Genomic DNA, 21,204 nt, shown 5'->3' with positions numbered 1-21,204 from the left:
AACCTACAGTAATCTAAGTAGATCATGAGGAAGTCTGCACCTCTGAGCTGGTTCTGCAGATTTCTTCCTGTTGAGGTTTTTTTTTTTTTCTTTTTTTTTCTTTTCACCCTTTTCTTGTCACGTGTGCTTACTTGTGGAACATTTTAGTTTTTTTCTTTGTAAAAGTGACTACAAATAACTGTTCTATTTGCCTCTCTAGAAATAAAATTGAATAGCATATTCCAATCATTTAGTGCAGTTGGTTCTGCATGGTGTCATTTCACCATGAGCTTGGGTGGGGTTTGTGTGTGTTTGTGTTATCGATTTGAGTTTGGAGCTGGTATTACTTGATAAGGTCCAGATCTGGCAACCCTGGGTAGGAGGGCGCGATGCCTCCGCTCGTGCAGCCGCTCACATTTCTGCACAACACCGCCAGAGTGAGGGGGGCTGCCTTCGGCCACAGCAGCGATCTCCCCCTCGGTGTCATTTCTGAGGAGGACTCAAGGTATCGTACTTCTTTCAGAAAACGTTGCCTTTAAATCCTGTAGAACTAGAAATGCGAAATCTAACCATTTCTCCTCCAGATCGCACCGCTAAACTGCACGCAGCGCTCAGTCTGGGCTGCAGTGGGGGCCAGACGCCCCTCCATCGTTTCCTCGTAACCGAAACTCGAGACCTGATCAGACTTCAGTCCAGAGAGGAGCTGCGGGGGAGTCTCCTTCTGACTGCAGTCCGCAGCGGGAAATGGACGACAGCAGCGTTTCCTTACTTCTTTACCCGGGTAGGACCCATCATTATTGCCTTTTGGGGGGTTATTTTAGTCATTCCAGAAAAATGCTGAGTTTTTTGTTTTTTTTGTGTGATGTTGCCAGCGTAGTTTATTATGCGTTACGTTTTCTTAAAAAAAAAAAAAAAAAAAAAAATGCAATACAATATGCGGGATATTTGTGCAAATTTATGCTATAAAATTGCGGGAACTTGCAAAAAGTGAGGTTTGATAAGAAAAAAAATAGGTTATTCCTCAACACCCTGCTCTTACTGCCTTAATGAGTCATTTCTGGTGACTTCCTGTGATGAGCCAGCAGGCCACAGGACAGAAAATGCTAGAAGAATCCATCTTGTTTTAATCCAAACCAGAGTTTTCCAAAAAGAATATGCTACAACTCCTGTAATAATGTAAGGTAACACTTTGCTCTGTCTTTTGTGCTAATTTTTGTTGGCAAATAAGACTCATTTGTGGACTTCGTAATGCCGCCTTCTTCGTTTTTTTCTATTTATTTGTACAAAAAGTGGGGTCAATAAGGGACTCCAGTCTCAGAAAAAACACTGTCGAATAACCTGGTCCAGAACTGAGAAGTCTAGGTCCAGTGGTTTTCGAACTGGACCTCCTTCAATTTGTTGTAGTTATGTAGATTACTATTAAATATGCTCTGCTTTCAATTTTCGAAAATATAATAAAGGTTGTAGATATTCAAAATTGATTATCTGGCAATGTTTTCGCCTCGATTAAAATGTTTAATGTAGTTTTATGTTAATAAGTAGTACAGAGAATGGATATATTTTCGCCAAATGGGAAAATATTTTTCCCTTAAATGCTGAATTGAATGCTATCTTCAGCCTCGTACAAAACGTGCATAATATATCAAGGTCTGATTTAAAGCTTTTTAGAAAATGAAGCATGTATGCGCTTTGTTTTGTATGCATGATTTGCGGTAAAGGACCAGATAAACAGCTTGGAGTGCAGGAACAGTCACGCTGAGGAGGCAAGTCTTAGCAGTGATTCTATCAATCACCGATCAACATTATAAATAAATTACATGAAATAAAAATTAAAATGCGGGACCGACCATGAATTTGTATTTTGGCTGATTATGCATTGAATTATGTGATCGTATGATCATTTTTTTCTGGACGGACTAATTTTAACTGATATCCATTTGATGAATCTGATTTGTATTATTGACGGAGAGAAAAAAAAATGTAACTCCAGCAACACATCACTGTTATATCGAAAACGAGCAAGCAGAGAATGTTTCAATGGGCCAGGGCTGATCTGATTTACACTGACATGTCAAAAGGTTCATCAAATAAACATTTGCCGTATATTAATGGATTGAATTATTTCCCTTGCAGATGGGAAGTGTCTGATAGCTTGACAGAGAGAGAAGAAACCATGGGTGAGTAATTGAGATTTATGTTCATGAAATAATTCCTTTTTTTTCCCATACATACTGTACATTTATAATACCAAATATATAATTAAGGGATAAAACGGAACACTCCATGATTAAAATAAGGAACTTTAATACAAAATGTAGATATTAACAATGATAAATCTGGAGCCCTGGTGAACTTTGACGCCGCAGATGTTGCATTCAGCACCTTTTAGGTCCTCTGTGAAGTGGCTCCACACTTTGCTGTTGCCCCCTGCCTGTCAAATGAAAGGAAATACTTTACATTCAGTGTATTTGGGCAATGGATTTTAATACTATAGTTGACTATTTCAAATTGAAAACAAGTGGCTGCATACAGCTGAAAGTGATCATGCATGCACTCATGGAAGGTGTTTTGAAATTGATATACATTGTATTTTCAAAAGCCTCATTCATACAAACATCAATTGTAAATGAAGGTATACCAATGTCCAAGTCTCCGAGTGGAAAAGGAAGGCCATCCCACACGAGAATACAAGTGACAATGATGGGTCTCGGCTTTATTGTTCGTTTTAAATCTTAGAGAAGCATGATAAAGACTGTCCATCTTGCGAAGACATTGAGCAGTAGCATCCATATAAAACAAATCTCCATAATCTAAAACTGACAAAAAAAAGTTGCAGTGACAAGCCTTTTTTTCACGTTAAAAGAGAACAGAATTTATTTCTAAAGAAAAAACCCAATTTCAATTTAAGTTTCTTTGCCATATTATCTATGTGGGGTTTAAAGGTGAGAATGTCATCAAGCCAGATACCAAGATATTTGTACATATGAACCACTTCTATAACATTTCCTTCAAGAGTGGATACTGGTGGAATAGTACAAGAGGTCTCCATCTTTTTAGCTTTTGAGAACAACATTAGCTTAATCTTGTCAGCATTTAAGATGTGTTTTAGTGACAAAATTGTGTGCTGCACCACATCAAAATCTTTCTGTAGGGACCCAATCGATTTGGCAGCTGTTGAACCACAACAGTAAATAATAGTGTCATCAGCGTATAGATGAATATTGGCATCGGGCACATTTTGTCCCAGATAGTTGTCAATTATGTTTATATCACAAAGTGTGTTCACACAACTTCAAAACAAAGTTTAACAGTCTTGACTGACCGAGACATGGTGTGGAGAAGAGAGCGAGTGGCTGGTGATCACAGTAGCTGTTGTGAGCTTTGGCAGGAGTGGCAGTGTTTACTATCGGAACAATGGGAATAGGTGCTACAGTCTGACTCTTGCCTTCTTCGCTTTCCGGACTGCTGTGAATGAAGGGAGTTAACCCCGAAACTGAGGACCGTTTCAGCCCTGGAGCAGAGCTTTAAAGGTGGTATGGACGATTTTCCCAGAAGTTAGAGTCCAGAGACTGTCAGTGTCTTTTTGAATGATGCACATGCACCAGACCATCCTCCTGCTCCTCCAGAGAAAACACCCATCAAATGCTGGGATCGTGCGTGTGTGAGCTCACACTGCTTACCTGTGCGTGCACGTCGCTGTTTACAGCCCCCTCTCAGCATCGCTGAAAACTTTCTGTCGCAGACTTCCCGACTGATTTTCACGATGACAGACTCGAAAGCAGAGCTCACGGGGTAATTTAAGACTTGTACGCGGGCGCAGCCAGGTGAAAGCATGCTGAACGCAAGCGCCTTCACCAGATTAATGGACATGGTGGTGAGCCAATAGTTGAGACAATCCACCCCAAAAGCCACAGAAAAAAAAATTGTCCATACCACCTTTAAATCTGCCTAAATTAACACCTGAATAGCAGCAGTTGCATCACTCCACACAGCCATACACACATAGACTTCGCTCCAAGACATACAGATCTATGACTCTGTGTATTATGGAGCTCTGAGATTTGTAACAATCTGCAAATCACTCGGTCGTCATTGTACCCATATATGGCAGTCTCATCCCACTTCACCATGGAGGAGGAGCGTGTGATTGTGGAGGTGCAATACAGCCCCCCCCCCCGGTTCAGGTGAAATCAGAATTTTCTGTTGCCATGTATGTGTACCTCATACAGCAGAGTTGAGTGGCTGTTGTTGACTGCAAGCTGTTTTTCACATTGGTACACTTTTATATCAAGCCATTTTATGCCTCCTTTCCCAAGTATTTATGCGACTATATTGCAAGAATCCAGAGCAGTTTTTCTATACGCTCAAACAACCATTATTTATTAAAGGTCCCTAAAGTTTGCACTGAATTTGTCAACCATTCATTTATGTATTCTGCACCCGCTGCCTGTACATCACTCCAGAAAAGTGTAAACCTGAAGAAATTGGTCTCTCTTAAAACATTCAGAAACTTTGTTGGGAAACTGGAATCTGCTTCACATCGTTCTTGTTCCTGCTTTACACAATGGTCCCATTATTGGACTTTTTTTACTCTGATCTGTTTGTATTTTGTTTTTATCTTGCCTGATTTGTATTTTATTTGACCTCTGCACTGCATGATGAAACAATGACTTAAGCTGCTGTCTTGACCTGGTTGACCTTGAAAAAGAAATTGTCTTAACGGGATTGACCTGGTTAAATAAAAGCTAAATAAATTTAGAACAAAAAAGTTCATCACAAAGTTTGATCAGGTACACACTTAATACACAATGATGGGATGATTTTTTTTCTTTTGCAGATAAAATTTCTCTGCTGGTTTGACATAGAAAGTGAATTCATCATGGGTGAGTAATCAAGATTTCTGTTAATGCCTCTTTAAAAAAAGTTTACATTTTTGAGTTGAATGTATTTTTTCTTTGCAAATGGTTTTTATCCTGTACATATCTATATTTACAATGTCACATTTTATGATATTCTTTTGTCTTTATTACTGTTTTTTTGTTTTTGTTTTTGTTTTTTGCAGTGTTGTTTTTGGCAGCCTATTTTGATTTAGTTTTAGTCTTAGTCTTTTGGACGAAATGCTTATTAGTTTTAGTCTAGTTTTAGTCATTTTTACACTTCATAGTTTTAGTCTAGTTTTAGTCGACGAAAACCAAACGGGTTTTAGTCCAGTTTTAGTCATAAAAAAGCCTTAAAAGGAAAAAGACAAAGGAAATTGTAAACCAAACAAACATAATAAAATATACTTAAATGGCACAAAAACAACAGAACACACTGATGCCTTCGAATATTAAATAATAAACTGGACTAGTTTGATTCTTTACAACCTCAATGCAGTGCTTATATGAGCTCTGCAGACAGAATGAGAGGACTAATAGGATTTTTGCTGATACTTTCAAGCTATTTTTATAATGTCCATACTGATATAAAAGCTGAGATCTTTTATTAAAAACTTATCTGTTCTGTTTCTATGTTACTGATTTGAACTGTTAAGAGCAACTGCCTGTTATTCTTTTGGAGGAACGATAAAACCAATACTAAGATGGTTATTAGGAAAATACTACCATTAAAACAACTGAAATAAACAAAATTAATTCCTTGGGTATTTGATGGTTTGAAACACTTGTAAGTCTTCAAAACTGAAATGACAAACATAACTTGAGTTTGATAAACTTTGTAAGTATTCCTTACCTGAATTTTCTCTATACAAATTTTAAACAAAAGTGAAAATACATTTCTTCAAAATAAGATAACACCTGAATTATTTTTCAAAAAAGAAAAAAAAAGAAGAAGTAAAGATTTATTAGGTACTTGGTGAAAAAAATCTTCACTAATCAATGGTGCACTCCTATAGCAGTTTCACAGTAAGAACAAGCAGTCAAACAGTTGGATCAGATCCTCCGTCTCCCATAACCAGGCATTCTGTATTATTTTCTGCTGGATTCTGATTAAAGTTCATCCATAAATCACTGCGTCTTTTCCTCCCGCCGAGCCCCGGCGAAAGTTGCTCCATGCGCTCTAGTGCGCCGGTGCATGCAGCGCACGGTGGTCAAACAGGAAGCAGCTCGTGAACTGCTGATATTTTCAGAGTAAAGCAGCCGATCTGCGTGAACAAGCTGGGGGAATCGCATTTGTTTTAATTTATTTTGAAAGTCAAATTACTGACATTTTCGTCTCGTCTCGTCTCGTTAACGAAAACAAAAGATACGTCTCGTCACATTTCCGTCTTTAAAGAGATATTTTTAGCTCGTCACGTCTCGTTTTAGTCACGGGAAAAAGGGGCGTTGACGAATTGTTTTCGTTATCGTCATTGTTAACGAAAACAACACTGGTTTTTTGTTTATTCTGGTTGCTCTCAGTATGTCACTGCTGGTGTCATGCAAAAATGCTTTAGAAATAACCTTGTCGACCAAGAGTGCAGGGTGGCCAAAACATGTCTAGAAATAAATATATAGCCTGGCACGCCAGACTGTCTCTCCGTGCTCAAGGATACATGGGGAAACAGTCTGATACCGCGCCAATTGAATCTGACTTCTGCCCGGCAAACTTCTGCCGGGCCAATCACAGCCCACGAGAGGCGGGAGTTAGCGATGCGTCATTTTATACCCCCCTCAAAACAATCATGGTGGCGGCTGCAACACAGCGAGGTTTTATTACGGCTCTGTCTGAAGTTTTGAACGAACTGAATTTGGCGCTGAAACCACAGCAAGAATCTGCTTTGAAGGCTTTTCTTTCTAACACCCAAATTCCACCGGACTCAAAAGCGCCGCTCCACGGCGCTGGTGATTCGCTCCAGGTTGCCGCTTCTACACAGCGCGGCGCTGCGCTGCTCTCCCGGTGTGCGTTGATTTCATGAACAAGACGCCGGCGTGGGGCTTAAGCGTCCGGTGGAATTTGGGGGTAAAATGGACGGAAAACTCCATGCCATGATCCCATGTTTTGGACTACGAAACGACTACAACGGAGCGCTGTGTACGTCGCATTGTGGTTGCGTCACAGCCTTGTTTCTGGAATTGGTTCTCTCCGCTCAATAGTCCCGCCTCTCGTCAGCCTGTTTGAAATGATGCCCCAATGGCGCGGTACCAGACTGTCTTTATATGTGTGGAACACATGAAGTCAATCTGGCATGCCAGGCTAATAAATATATACCGTGTTCAGTGTGCAAATGAACAATATTTCATGTGTAAAATAAGTATTTCAAAAATAATCACTTGGCTTTGAAATGGGAAAGATAGGTATCATTCTATATTAAATATAAAGCCCATTTAATTGAATCTGTTTTCACTGTTTTAGCTGACGAACCTGGGGGATCACCCAAGGATTGGACTGAATCCCAAGTAAGCTCCTGGCTAAGATCAATCGAAGTCAAAGACCACTACATAGAAAAGATCTACAAGGAAGAAGTCGATGGAAAAATTCTTCTCACACTTGACGAAGACTTTCTGAAATCAAAGATTGACATGAAATTAGGGCCTGCTCATTTCGTTCTTCAAAAAAGAGATGAGCTTCTCAGGTCCCTGCAAAAATGTGAGGAGAAAAAAAAGATGCCTGGTGGCAAAAAAGCTGCGGTGGAGCAAAAAATCAGTCACAAATCTGTTCATGGTCTTTCCAGAACAAGTGAAACGTCTTCAGAACAGGTTCATATGAGTCATCAAGACGTATTGGAGGAAAGACAAGTTGCTCAGCCTAAAAGCTTGCAAACTTCAAAAGAGGACTGCAAGCCAAGGCCATTTGATCAAGATGCCACTGATTTCATATATGTGAAGCACAGAGTCCTGCAACCCGAATCAGGTGCTTTTAATCTGACGTCTCCATGCCATGAGTTCAAATCTTTTGCTGTGGCTGCAGGACTGGACCGCACAAGACTGCAAGCTAAGTTTGCCAAAGAGGTTTTGAAATTCGCAACTGGATGCATGAACATCAGAACAAATGGCACAATACACTTTGGTGTGATGGACAGCAAGGAGGATGCAGGATATGTTCACGGTGAGATCATTGGTATCCCTGTACAAGAGAAGGACATTTATGTCGATGCCTTGGATTACATTGAAAGGTGTTTCTCCTCTGACAAGGAGCATGTACGTCAGTGTGTGCGGCCACCAAGGTTCATTGAGGTAATGGATTTGGACAACACAGAAAAGAGTTACGTAGTGGAGGTTGACATTGTGCCCTCACTGAAGATTGTCAAGAACAAAGTTTACGCAGTACGCCTGCCAAACTTCAAAGAGTCCACTAACAAAATAGAATATGAGAAAGAAGCAATTTTGCGAAGGGTAGGCTCAAAAACCGAGCCAGTGAGTGATGTAGGTGACTTTTACCAGAGAGTCAGAGATCGAGATGCACAAAGAGATGAGGCCGAGAAAAATCAGTTCCTTCGTGCTCCAGGGATATGCCAAGACCTCGGAAGGAAACTCACAATGCTGATGACAAGTGGAAAGAAATTCATTGAAAAGGAAAAATGGTTCATACTTGTCACAAACAAATTCTCACCTGAGGATCTCTGCCACATTGAGTGGCTACTTAACATGAAGATTTTCTGCGTGTTTGACTTTGACCCAGACTCAAAGATATCAGGACTTTGTAGTAAATACCTTCAGCATCACACTGCAAACATGCATTTTCTGCAGAGCTACAGGATGCCCAGTGGCAAGAGCATCAAAGAATTCTCAGACTTCTTGCATCTTTTGAGCAAACAAGTTGGATCTTCTGCAATGGTCGCACTGACTTCAAAGGAAATGAAACTCCATGTGATGAGATGACTTGGATCAAGACAAAAATTACTTTGCTGCGGGAATCTGTGTCTTTGATCTGTAAACAAATCCTACCAAAAGGGGCATTTCAAGTCATCTTTCTTCTCACCTCTCCAGTGGACAAGCCGCTCTTGCACACTTTTTATGAGTTCTTCACAGACATGGAAGGTCATGAGGACATCATCTGTATCAGTGAATCTGAGACCAACTTCCAGAAATGGCAAAGCTTCACAGAGGGTTCATGTGGAACAGCGGTGGTGAACAATTCAAGTGTTGTTGGGATGAAAATGTGCCATGTCAACGCAACGCTGCAACATGTACAGCCTGTCAAAGCATGTGTCAGCAAATCCCTGCCAGTCTTTGTTAAAGGAACCTGTCTACTTGAAACACAAGTAGAGGAACAGATGTACTGTTTGGAAATTCTCACAGTTGATCATTGTGACGAAACAAGCAAAGACTTCATTGATGAAGAAAAAGCCAACATAGAAAGTCAGTTCTACCATGGGGGCAGAGTGACTTGGTTGAACTTTTGGCTTGCCGATCACAAGTATGTTGGGGAGGTGATTGAAAGAGATGCATATCGGGAAACATCAAAATTCCTAAAAGATGCTTTGAAATACAATGCAGATCAAACTCCAGTGATCGTTATTAACATCTATCACCATCCAGGCAGTGGTGGAAGCACTGTGGCCAGACAGGTACTGTGGAAGTACAGGAAAGAGCTGAGGTGTGCCGTTGTGAAGCCTTCATACTCAGCAGGTGTTGTTGCTCAGCATGCTGTTCAGTTGAGAGAACATACAGAAAAAGATCCACAGTCGTGTCTCCCCGTGCTGCTTCTGATTGAAGACTCAAACAAAGAGTATCTTGATGATCTCAGGAATGAACTGGAGGTTGCCATTAACACCAAAAAAATCCAGTATGAAACTCTGTGTTTCATTTTACTGAGCTGCAGACGTTCCAATGATCCAGAAAAGAGATGCAAGGAGTCTCCCCTGCAGAATGTGTCTGTCACTCACAAACTGTCAGCTGAAGAGAAGAGAAAGTTTGCTGGAAAGCGACAGGTGCTTGAGGACAAGTATGAGCCAGATTTCATCTTGACATTTGTTTTAATGAGCAATGAATTCAGTCTTGATTATGTTCAACAGTTTGTTGAACATTTGCTCCAAGACATTGACCGAAGCTCTGTTGTCACGCGCCTCATTCACTATGTGGCATTGCTCAACACCTACGTTCAAAATTCTTTCATCTCTCAGTCCCATTGTGAAGCATTGCTTGCTTTACACATTCACCTGGAGAGGTTTCGCCAGCATCACTTTGAGAAATCCCTCAGTGAACAGGCTAAATTAGTGTTTTTGCATCTCAGAGATGAAAAGACACACATTGAATCAATCAGAATCATTCATCCCCTTGTTGCGAAAGAAATACTCCTGCAGCTTCTGGGACCCCAACAGACCCATTGCAGTTTGGCGTTTGATTTGCTCCATGAAAATGTGCTTTTTGAGCACAGGTTTGGAAGGGATGACTATCTGTCTTTCTTGAGACAACTTTTCTTGAGAAGATCCAGAATAAGCAAAGGAGATGAATATGATAGTTTTTTCTCTCCTCTCATTGACCATGTGCGTGAAAATGAAAACAGCCCAGACAAAGCAATCGAGTTGCTCAAGGAAGCATTCCACCAGTTCCACGATGATCCATTCTTTGCGCAACAGCTTGCTCGTCTTCATTACACGTATGAAAAGTTTGAAGAAGCCAGATATTGGGCTGAAACTGCAGCTAAACAACTGCCCTATAACTCGTACATCCTTGACACTAAAGGGCAAGTGTACAGAAAATGGTTCCAAGCAAAGTGCAAAGCCATTGAGAATAAACCAAAAACTGCGGAAAACACAGCGAATGCTGTGGAGACGGCACTGAAAGCTCTTGAGTGTTTTCAAGAATGTGAAAGAGCAGCAAACGCAGATGTGGACAACTTGAACAGTTCTGGATTTTTTGCTGAAGTTGAGGTTGGCTGCAGCCTCCTGAAGCTCATCTCTTCTTTGCAAGTGTTTGCTAACAAAGCTAATGGCCATTCAGAGTGCATGAAGTACCTGGTAACGGATTACATTCCTGAGGAAGTAAAAGATGCTTGGGAACCATTTCATGATCGATTGAAAAACCTCAACAAGTCAATGCAAGATGCTTTGGAATGGATTTCCGAGGATCTGAGTTACTTCCAGACAGACATATATTCAGATGAAGTTGAGACTCCAGAAAGTCCTGAAGAGAAGATAAGTCATCCACTGACTTGGTTGGCAAAAAAGTCTTCGGAGTATGGGAAGTACTTCAGTGAATCATATTCTTCTGCATTCCTGCAACATGGGCAGCCCATCCATCAAGCCAATCTAACTCCTTTCCAAAAACGTATGCTCATCTACCATCTTGGAGGGGGTAATATCACATCTATCCTCTCCAAACTAATTGACCAAAGCAATTCGGTGTGCCTACTTGAGGATATTCTTTCTCTTTACCCAAGCAATGCTTTGAAGGCCAACTTTGGTCAACGGGATATTGTCAATTACATAATGACCCAGATCTCCCTGAACTGCCTGTCACCTCAGAATAAAAAGGTTGCACCTCTGAAGGACTTACAGGCACTCTGTCGTCAGTTTCCAGCTGACAAGAGAAAATGTTTGCCGAGTGCGCTGTTCTTGCTGACCTTGCTGTTCTGGCCTGACGACAATGACACCGACCATGAGAAAGAAACAAAGTATGAAATTGTCCAGTCAGCTGTTGAACACTTGGAAAAAGGCTACTGGAACAAGATGAAAGACATCCCTCAGAGGCAAAGAAGGCTTTACACCCACTTTTTCCTTGGAAATGGGAATGGGCTGGATAAATTTGTCCACAAGAGAAAGTTTGAAAGAGTGACCAAGGTGTTCTCAGTCTCTGAGAAGCGCATGAAGTGGTTTAGTGGTGCAGCATGGAAAATGCCTGAGATCACGAACATGATGAAACAAGTTTCTGGATGGACTGAAGATGGAAAGTTGTATCTTGAAGGCCCTCAGAAAAAGAAGTTCAGCATCCTGCCTCTTTACATCCCTTCAGTGCCTCATAGCAATGAAAACATTACGTTCTATTTGGGGTTCACCTTTAGAGGTCCTGTTGCGTGCAACATCAGTGTGAAAAAGTAGTGCTGATGCCTGAGGGTGAAAGACTTTCTCATGCCAGTGTCTGATCCCCACTTCAGGACCAGAAGTATAAAGGGATTAATGAAAGTTCACTTAAGCTTTGAAGCTTTTGAATCATTAAAACAAAATGCAAGTCATGTGAATATTAGCTTTGCAAGCTGTAAGATATATTTTAAAATCTGAATCTGTTGTTTTTTAATATGGATGCAAGTGCCATTAATGCAAGCAGTTTCATGGAAAAAATTTGAAAATATAATCATAGTGGCTTTTGGGTTTGTATGGGTTTTCAATTCACCTTGTATGAAAATGCTGCAAGGGAGAAAGAGATTGTCAAGGAAATTAACAACAAATGTAATGATTGTGTCATTCTTCATTCAGGTACTTCATTCAGTTTTAACACAGGTGTATTAATGGAAGACCAACTGTGATTATCACACCAATGTATTACAATAACATGTGTGTTTGCATTTTTAAGGACTTGTATAAAGTATAAAATGTAATTGTCAACAATAATTTAGTTCAAGCAATTGGTCACTGTCGAAAAAAAGTATGTATTTTGTGCTAAAGGGAATGTAACCATGTTGAAGTTTCAAACTCCAGATAAAACTGCAAATGCAAAATTTGTTTTTTTGAATGGATGCAAATTGTTTTTTTGTTTTGTTTTTTTTTTACAATATTTGGATGTTCTGTCATTGAAAATAAATGAAGCATGTTGATAAATACCATGGATCCTTTTTTTTTTTTGAGTTTACTGTAAGTGAATTAAGAAGGTCATTTACTAAGTGCTTTTCACATAAAAATCGCAAAGTGCTGTAGAGTACAAGATGAAGACAAATATCACTTACAAAACAAGGATTTCTCTGGTGAAGCATTCAGCTAAACTCTACCCTATATAAAAATCTTTAAGTTTTTTTTTTTGTTTTTTTGTTTTTAACAAGTCCATAGACTTTGCCATATGGAGGGGGCAAGTGGTTCCAGAGTCTGGGGGCAACAGCCTGAAAAGATTCGTACCCTCCGGTTTTAAACCGTGTTTCTGGGACCTTCAAGAATTTCTGGCCTGATGACCAAAGGGTTTGCTGTGATGAGTGGATGCATAACAAATTTCTAACATGCTGGAGGGGCCTAACCATGCAAGGCCTGGAAAGTGAGAACTAAAATTTTAAGATCAATCCGAGACTTGACAGGAAGCCACTCACGGCTGGACAGGACGGATGTAGTGCGGGATGTTCTGGGCATACCTGTGGGTAGTCTAGCTGCAGAGTTTTCAACAGTTTGGAGTTTGTTTAGGACAGTCATGTTCAAACAAGTAAAAATAGAATTAAAAAAATCCGAACAGGATGAAATAAAAGCATGAATGATCAATTCAAGGTCAGACTTTGACAACGTTTTTCTGACCTTAGACATTGTTTTTCAGGTGATGAAAACAGTTTTTGGTCAGCTGACGAGAGTTGGCTTCCAATGGCATGGCCTGATCAACCCCTGAGATTTCTGATGATGAGTTTGACAGAGAAACCTAGAGCACCAAGATGGGTTCTAATCTGGGGGATCTTATTGTCAGGGGCAATCATCAAGCAACTCCACTAGTCATGTGTTACTATTTTAAATTCAGAGGTCTGATGAACCTTGGGGGAAAAAGTGTGTCTCAGCCTATTTATCCTGCATTTTAAGGATCTGAGTGTCTTCCCTGATGGCAGCAGTAGGCAAAACATTTTCTGAACTGGGTGGGGTTCAGAAAATTACCGCTGTACAGTCTGTCCAGAATATCTTTTCTCTGCTGATGCAGCGGGAGGTCACAATGTTGTCCAGAGGATGGCAGAGGGCAGACACCAATTCTCTCTACAGTCCCAGTGAGCTTCTGCAGAGCTGTCCGGTCTGTGTTGGAGTATGCTGCAAACCAGAGAGTCAGTCAGTACATCAGCACAGACTGTTGGCCCATTAAAAGGACAACTGCAGTCTTTCCTCCAGGTGGTTCCTCCACAGCACCTGAAGAGAGTGGAGCATCGACTGTGCTTTTTCAAACGGGGCTGCTGTGTGGTTGTCCAAGTAAAATCCTCAGGTAAGTGACTCCCCAGGAACTTGAGGCCACTCCAACGCACAGCTGAAACTTACCAATGCTGTGAAGCACAACTATGCAACTTAGCGGAGGTATCATCTAAAACAGTGTACAGTGCATTAGTGCACAAATTTTTCATGAAGTTATTTGTGGAAATCAGAAAATAGTATATAGATAATACCTGCTAGTAGTTGCCTGCCATTGCTTAACTGTGCTTTACAATTTGAACAATTTGTACATTATGTGATTAAATGAATGCAGCAGGTTTGTAACTGTTCTGTTAGCCATTATAAAAACCACATTCATTGAATTACAAATTTTTTTTGGTTCTTTAAAGGAATACGCCGAAGATTTTGGACCCACGCCCTATCCCTATCATTTACAAAGTGAGATAAGCTCATGAATACCTTTTTTGTGTCTGTGCTTCCACTGGCTGGTTTTCAGCTGTTAGCATCGTAGTTAGCTTAGCTTAGCTGCTGGAAGTGAAGAGGAAACAGAGCCGGACTGACAAAAGTGGACAAAATACTCCTTCCAGTGGTCCAGGGGACGGCATATTAGCACGTGAAGTAAATCTGAATGGTTATAAAACATTTTAAAAGATGTTTTCTTTTCAATCCATTAAAATAACGTTTTGATACACACAGACCTGTGCATGTGCAGTGCTCCGCGGAAGGATATACCAGAGCACAGCAGTCGAAGCCATAGACTCAGCCGCTGTGCACCGGTATATCCTTCCGCGGAGCACTATGCTTGTGCAGATCTGTGTGTATCAACACGTTATTTTAACGGAATGAAAAGAAAACACGTCTTTTAAAATGTGCCCATTCCTCATCCACTTTTGGATTTTGGAGTTGGACTCAGAGGGGCTTGATGTTAAAGGTTGTATAGAGGATTTTCCATGGAAAGAGAAATACAGTGACTGTTAGTCCTTTTTGAAATGCTGACATGCGTGACCCACACCCCCTCCTCCCCTGCTCTCTACGGAGGAACGCCTCCTCCTTACGCAGAAAATAGCATGTAGCAACTTAGCATCATAGCACTAACACATAGCTACCAACGTGTCCTTTTGAACAACACAAAACACAGCGAATATAAGGAAAATCCTGCACTTGCGCCAAATCCTGTACCTGAGCCGTCCCTGCTCTCGGGTTGATCAGAGGAGGACGGGGAGGTTTGTGTGGAGCTGCAGGACTGGAGCAGAAGCTCTGAGCTCACAGCCGATCTGTCTGTATGCTGCAGCCTGCAGGCGTAAACAAACCCCACCTCCTCCTCTCACTCTCTGGACTTTTTCATATAAGTCTTGTTTTAAGATTAAACATACATTTTCGCCAAATGCCAAGCACGTTGCAGCTATGATTAAGAAAAATTGTCTCAAGTCTACAGGTGAAAAGGTGTTGATAGCGGCAGCAGAGCCTAGCATGGTGGAGAGGGGTGGAGTGCGTGGGGGAGGGGGGTACGAAAAGTGCGTAGGATGACATGACAGCTACACTACAAATGCAGAGAGGTTGATTGACACGTTAGAAAACCAATAGATAACGAGGCTACCTCGTTATTGATTGGCTAAAGTAATGTTGGTTTTACAACGTCCAGAGTTGATTAATGTTTATGATTTTTTTTTTGATCACGATAAAAACAAGGCTGCTACAGTTTAATGACGCCATTTTTTAGCTTTAATTAATTTTTGTTAGTAATAAAGATCTTCTATACAACCTTTAAAACATACCGCATGGTCATAATTTGAGGCATGAATTAATAACCTTAGTGGAAGACAGTCTTAATTAAATTTCTAAAATGTTGCACACGAATTGCCAGATGCAAGTGTATTATAAGAAGATTGAAATCTAAAAAGATATTTTATTATATAACCAATAAAACATTTTGAAGCTTGTAGATTTGGTGCTGTGGAGTCTGAGGAATTGTTCAAAACTGACCTCTCATTTTCCTTTGTAATGGTAATTAAAGGGAATTTACATACATCAAGGAGATGAGCTCCTCCACATTTCAGCTCTTCTGAAAGTAGCGGTAAAAATATCACTTTTTTCTGTCATAGCTGAGAGACCCTTCTTTTCACCATTATGAGGTTCCCCTCCCAGCCAACGGCCCTCAGAAGAACGCTGCTGCTGAGGACGTCATTCATCATGCATTTCCTGAAAATGACGTGGGCAATTTTTATTTTTTAACTGATTCTTTCTCTCTGCATTTTCTCAACCAAACCTTCTGTTTTGCATCCTTAGTACGTGGAGAGAAAAGACTTCAATCGTGATGGACTAGAACCTGTCGCGCTTCTTCAGCAGACAATGTCAGGACTGGCCCATCTGCATTCTCTCAATATTGGTTTGTATCTTTGAATATGACTTCTCACTGTCATCTATTGCTTTGTATCAAACTTGATCCACACCACAGAAACGACTGACGCCATGCCTTCTGTCTTTGCGCAGTCCACAGAGATCTGAAACCCCACAATATCCTGGTGTCCATGCCTAACGCGCACGGCCGAGTCAGAGCTATGATTTCAGACTTCGGCTTCTGTAAGAAGCTTGCGGTGGGTCGCCACAGTTTCAGCAGAAGGTCTGGCGTGCCGGGCACCGAGGGCTGGATCGCCCCTGAGGTTCTCAGCGAGGACTGCAAAGACAACCCGGTGAGTGGGAAACTCCTAATGCTCCTGTTTGAATCACATTCTAATATAGACGCAAAAAGCTGCAAGAATCAGCATGTCTTCAACCTTCTTACAGAGATGGTGTTTGACTGTAATCCAGGTTAACCTCTAGTTTTATAAGTTTTTTCTCGTCTTTTGCAGACCTACGCAGTCGACATCTTTTCTGCTGGATGTGTGTTTTACTACGTGGTGTCCCAGGGCAGCCATCCTTTTGGCAAGTCTCTGCAGCGGCAGGCAAACATCCTGCTGGGAATATACAGCCTCAATCACCTGCAGAGTGACGTACATGGTGAGTCCTGAGCTTCTTCAGTTTTTCTCTTACTTCTAGTGTTTCACAATAATGGTGACATTGGTGACAAGAAGTAAGTAAAATCAAGTTCAGCCATACCTCATAACCTCATCACAGAGTAAAACCAGCAATTTGTGCTTTTTCCCAGGGGACATTGTAGCCAGAGATCTGATCGAGCAGATGATGAGCATGGATCCCTACAGGAGGCCTTCAGCTGAAAGTATTCTCAAACATCCTTTCTTCTGGAGTCTGGAGAAAGAGTTGCAGTTCTTTCAGGTCAGTCGTTTTTCCAACACATGTTTTTTGAGATTACCTCTTCAGACTCTGGTGTAGTTCAGGTTCTATCCTGAATGCAGCACACTGCTGGTATCATGTAGTTTGTTTACACACGCTGCAGATGAGAGAACTTGTCCTTTTGGAATGATCCAGCCTCATTATGAAATCAGGTTTGTGTACGTTTGTAAAGCAGAACTGTACAGCTGTTTCGCTCTCTGACTTCCACAGTCATTTGTATTCTGAAACCTTTTCTTGTTGTTGGCAGGATGTGAGTGACAGAATAGAAAAGGAACCGCTGGATGGACCAATAGTGAGACAGCTGGAGCGAGGAGGGAGGGCTGTGGTCAAGGGAGACTGGAGGGAGCAGATCACAGTTCTACTGCAAACAGGTGAGAGTTTGACTTAAAAGAAGTGGTTGTATAGTTCAACATGTTGGGTTTATCCTGCATTTATTTTTAGTTTGTGTTTTTGTTAGTGTTTGCAAGCACCTTAGAAACGTAGAAAATGCTTTGACTCAAAGTCCCTGTATTCATTCAAATTTTAGTCAACAGCACACCCACACCTGCCACCTATTTATCCCCCCCCCCCCAAGATGCACCCATAGGTGTAAAGATCAGCTTTAGATCGAGGATTAAATTATAAAGGTACATCTAAGGAGGTCAGACATCAGTCATACATTTATGGTGATATTATGGTAATACCACATTTAAACCTTAATCCAGTTTTACAACAGATGAAAATTAATTTGGACAAGTGCAATAAAATAAGGTTGACATTGTGAGGAAGAGTAAATGTAAAGGTCTACTCAGTAAATATAATTTAAGGGGAAGGAGACGTTTTTGGGAATATTTACAGATAAGGAATTGTGTCAGATCACTAGACTGGAAAACAGAGGAGAACCATGTTCTGGAGGTATTTGGTTCTGTCACCTCAGCATCATAGAGCATCAGTATTCTACAGGAGAATGAACTCTGCACTCAGTACTGAGCTAAAACATCTGAAGATCTTATGGGAAAAGGACATTGGGGTTGTTTTTGAGAATGAGGAATGGATGAAAATAATTTCACAATGTGGAAACTTTTTGAGGGAATGTAAAGGCAAATTTACACAATATAAGATACAAAGATATTATTGGACTCCTGTGAGACTGATTAGGCCTTATGAATAATTAATTGTTTTGGAAATGTCAGAATGATGATGGAAAGCTGATCCACTGTTTATGGGAATGTCCAGTTATCAAACGTTTTTGGATACTTGTTGTTTGCATGCTGGAGGCTTGGTTGGGTAGAAATGTGTCACTCAGCCCAAGACTGTGTTTAGTGGGTGATAAAGGACTGATAGCTAACATATCAAAAGCAAATTTCTCTGTTATTATGGCTGGGATTTCAGTGGCTGCTAGAATTATCCTCAGACACTGGAAAACTCCTAAAGCCCCGCAGTTTAAAGAATGGGTAAATTTGACTGTAAAGACTGCTTCATATGAATGTATTCTACACAAGTTGAGTGGCAGGGGTCAGGGGTCAGGCGTCAGGGGGGGCCACAGCAGCTGACTGGGAACATTGCTGGTCTTATATCACTGTTAATACCACCCAATGGGATGATACCTAATTGTGAGCTGGATTTTTTTGTTTCCCTCCCTCTTTCTTCTGATGTATTATTTTGTCTTATTTGTGATTTTTTTTTCTCTTTCTTTCTCTCTCTTTGAAGCAATGTTCAAAACTTGTAGGGTTATTGTTGGTCTTTATTTGCATCCATAGATCCTGGTCAGCATTGAGGATGTATGATTGTCATGTACCAAGTAAAAATCAAAATAAACATTTGATTTAAAAAGAAAAACAAAGAAAGAAAATTCAGGCAAAGCGAGTCCAGTCCTCCCGAGATCCCCTTAGATCCATTGACTCTGGACGAGTCCGGATGACAGGAGCACAGACAGGAGCGTCAACTTAAGGAGTGGAAGCGAAGCAGGCCCCCTCTGCCCGGCCGCGGACTGGCGAGGACCAGGCCTGCAGCGCCTGGAGTCCACCGGCTGCCTTCTGCTGACACACAGGAACGCCACCCCAACACGCCTGCGTCTGCCACGCCACGAGAGAGCAGGCGGGAGGTTTTCCTGCAGCTGGACTGATTGTCTGCATTCTTTCTCTCACTGAGAAAGTTTGATTTTTCCTTTTTTGTATATGCTCTAAAAGCTATGATCCAGTTTGTTACAGGAAACTCCTACAGCATGTTCGCCTTCTGTCTCCAAAAAGTTAAGAGCATTGCACACCATCGTGAAAGGCTGCTCACTGGTAATGTCTGTAAATTCCACAGCTGCTATTAGCAAAATATTTCATTGTGAAAACCGTCAGAAGTCATTCTTTAAACCAAAAAACAAAATCGCATTTAGTGTGTGTTTGACGGCAGAGCTGACTTTCTAGAGTGAGGGACACAAACCCACTTGCTACAGCTCACAACATTTTGAAGACCCATTTGATTTCTCTGTTATGTGGATGTTTTGCCTTGCATGAGTTTAATTCTAACCTTCAACTTTCACACAATCCTGTCTCAGTTATTAGAGCCCTGAGAGTTGCATCAATTTATTCAGTTTTTTTTCCAGTTGTACAGTTATTGCCATAGTGATGCCTTCATTTGCTGTATGTGTGTCTACTGTATTATATAATCCTTCCATATTTGTGAAACAATGCAGGAAACTTGTTCTTCAAGGTTACAGGAAATTAATCTGAATTTGAAAATGAAAATTTTGAAAATGGATAATGATCGAAATTGTAGACGGAATATAAGTGTCTGGATAAAGAAGAGGTAGATAGAGGGGAAAAAATGATAACAGGTGTGTGTAACTAGCGTAAAATAAGGTGAAAAAGATGATGGCCTTAGTAAATATTGTGAAAATATGTAACAATATGAACTGTTGAAAGAAGGAGCAGACATTGAGTTATTCTTCTTTCTACTCCTTTTTCAATCATTTTTGTATATATTACTTTATTTTATGTATATTTTTTGTGTTGTCTTTTGAATGAAAATAAATAAATATAAAAAAACTGAAAAATTTGCATAACCAATCACTTATAACTATATTGTGAGAATCAGTCTGAAGTTCATGTCCTCCTCCTATATGTGTATTTATTTTATTTGAGTAAAAAGTCACTTGTTTTGTGGCTTGTTGTCATGAGCCTGGTTGCTTGTTTTGCTTGTGAGATCTCGCCACACTGCAGAGGAAGTTTAACATTCAGCTCATCGCAGCACCTTGCTGTGAGGAAAACGCTGCCAGGGTTGGTGAGTTTGGGTTTGTTTTTAAACACATTGACCTGGAAACAAACTGCATTAGGTGAGTTGATCCAACTTTACAGCCTTTCGACTTGTTTTTAGAAAATATTCTATATTTTCAAATACAGTATCACCAAAAATCAAAATCAACTGCTTTGTCCATGGACTGGAAGCACGGTAAACTGGGTCAGCTGAGATGAACCAGGTATCCTGTGCTTTTGGTTTCCTTAATCCGTCAGCCTGCAAATCAAGTGGAGTCCATGGATGCTATATGTAGGTAAGATCATTTTCTTTCCTGTAAAAGTACTCTAGAAAGTCAATTTCGTTTTGATTTCTATCTCTGACTTTCAATGCCACAAAGAGATCAAGTGTGTTTCAAGTGGATTTATGTCTGTCAACTTATTGCTCTCTTTGTCGCCTTTTTGAACTAAAACACGAGGAAGTCTCCACCTTTGAGCTGGTTCTGCAGGTTTCTTCTTGTTTACAGGAAGTTTTTTATTTTTGTTTTCCCCACTGTCACCTGTGATTGCTCATGTGGATTGTTGGGTTTTCCTTTGTAAAAGTGACTTCTAAGTATTAGTAGTACTTCTGTTGTATTTTGCACTACAGAAATAAAATTTGATATTCCAATCAGTTCTATTAAAAATATAATTTTGTATGAAAAAAGTAATAAAGTGAGGCTAGTGACTCCAGTTTTAGTATACTGTGAAAAACGTTCAGGATATTTCATTTCT

General features: G+C 40.6%; 1 protein-coding gene across 4 annotated transcripts; it reads left to right on the top strand.

The window, feature by feature from the left end:
- The first annotated feature begins 343 nt into the window (after positions 1-343).
- Positions 344-20,243, top strand: LOC115386483 (serine/threonine-protein kinase/endoribonuclease IRE1-like). 4 transcript variants are annotated; one of them, XM_030088774.1, is made up of 13 exons: positions 344-484; positions 564-760; positions 2,113-2,156; positions 4,817-4,862; positions 13,901-13,991; positions 14,326-14,374; positions 16,069-16,146; positions 16,223-16,322; positions 16,427-16,626; positions 16,786-16,933; positions 17,082-17,209; positions 17,475-17,598; positions 18,917-20,243. In XM_030088774.1, the coding sequence occupies exons 4-13, from the start codon at positions 4,859-4,861 to the stop codon at positions 18,964-18,966; spliced, it is 972 nt and encodes a 323-aa protein (XP_029944634.1). In that variant the 5' UTR covers positions 344-484; positions 564-760; positions 2,113-2,156; positions 4,817-4,858; the 3' UTR covers positions 18,967-20,243. The 4 variants fall into 4 exon arrangements, with proteins under 4 accessions (XP_029944634.1, XP_029944635.1, XP_029944633.1 ...); XM_030088775.1 differs by having other exon boundaries at positions 16,039-16,146; positions 18,967-20,243; XM_030088773.1 differs by having other exon boundaries at positions 16,039-16,146.
- Positions 20,244-21,204: the final 961 nt, after the last annotated feature.

This window comes from Salarias fasciatus, chromosome 4 (assembly GCF_902148845.1).
Source record: "Salarias fasciatus chromosome 4, fSalaFa1.1, whole genome shotgun sequence".
Lineage (NCBI taxonomy): Eukaryota > Metazoa > Chordata > Actinopteri > Blenniiformes > Blenniidae > Salarias > Salarias fasciatus.
This window is presented reverse-complemented; position numbering and strand designations above follow the sequence as displayed.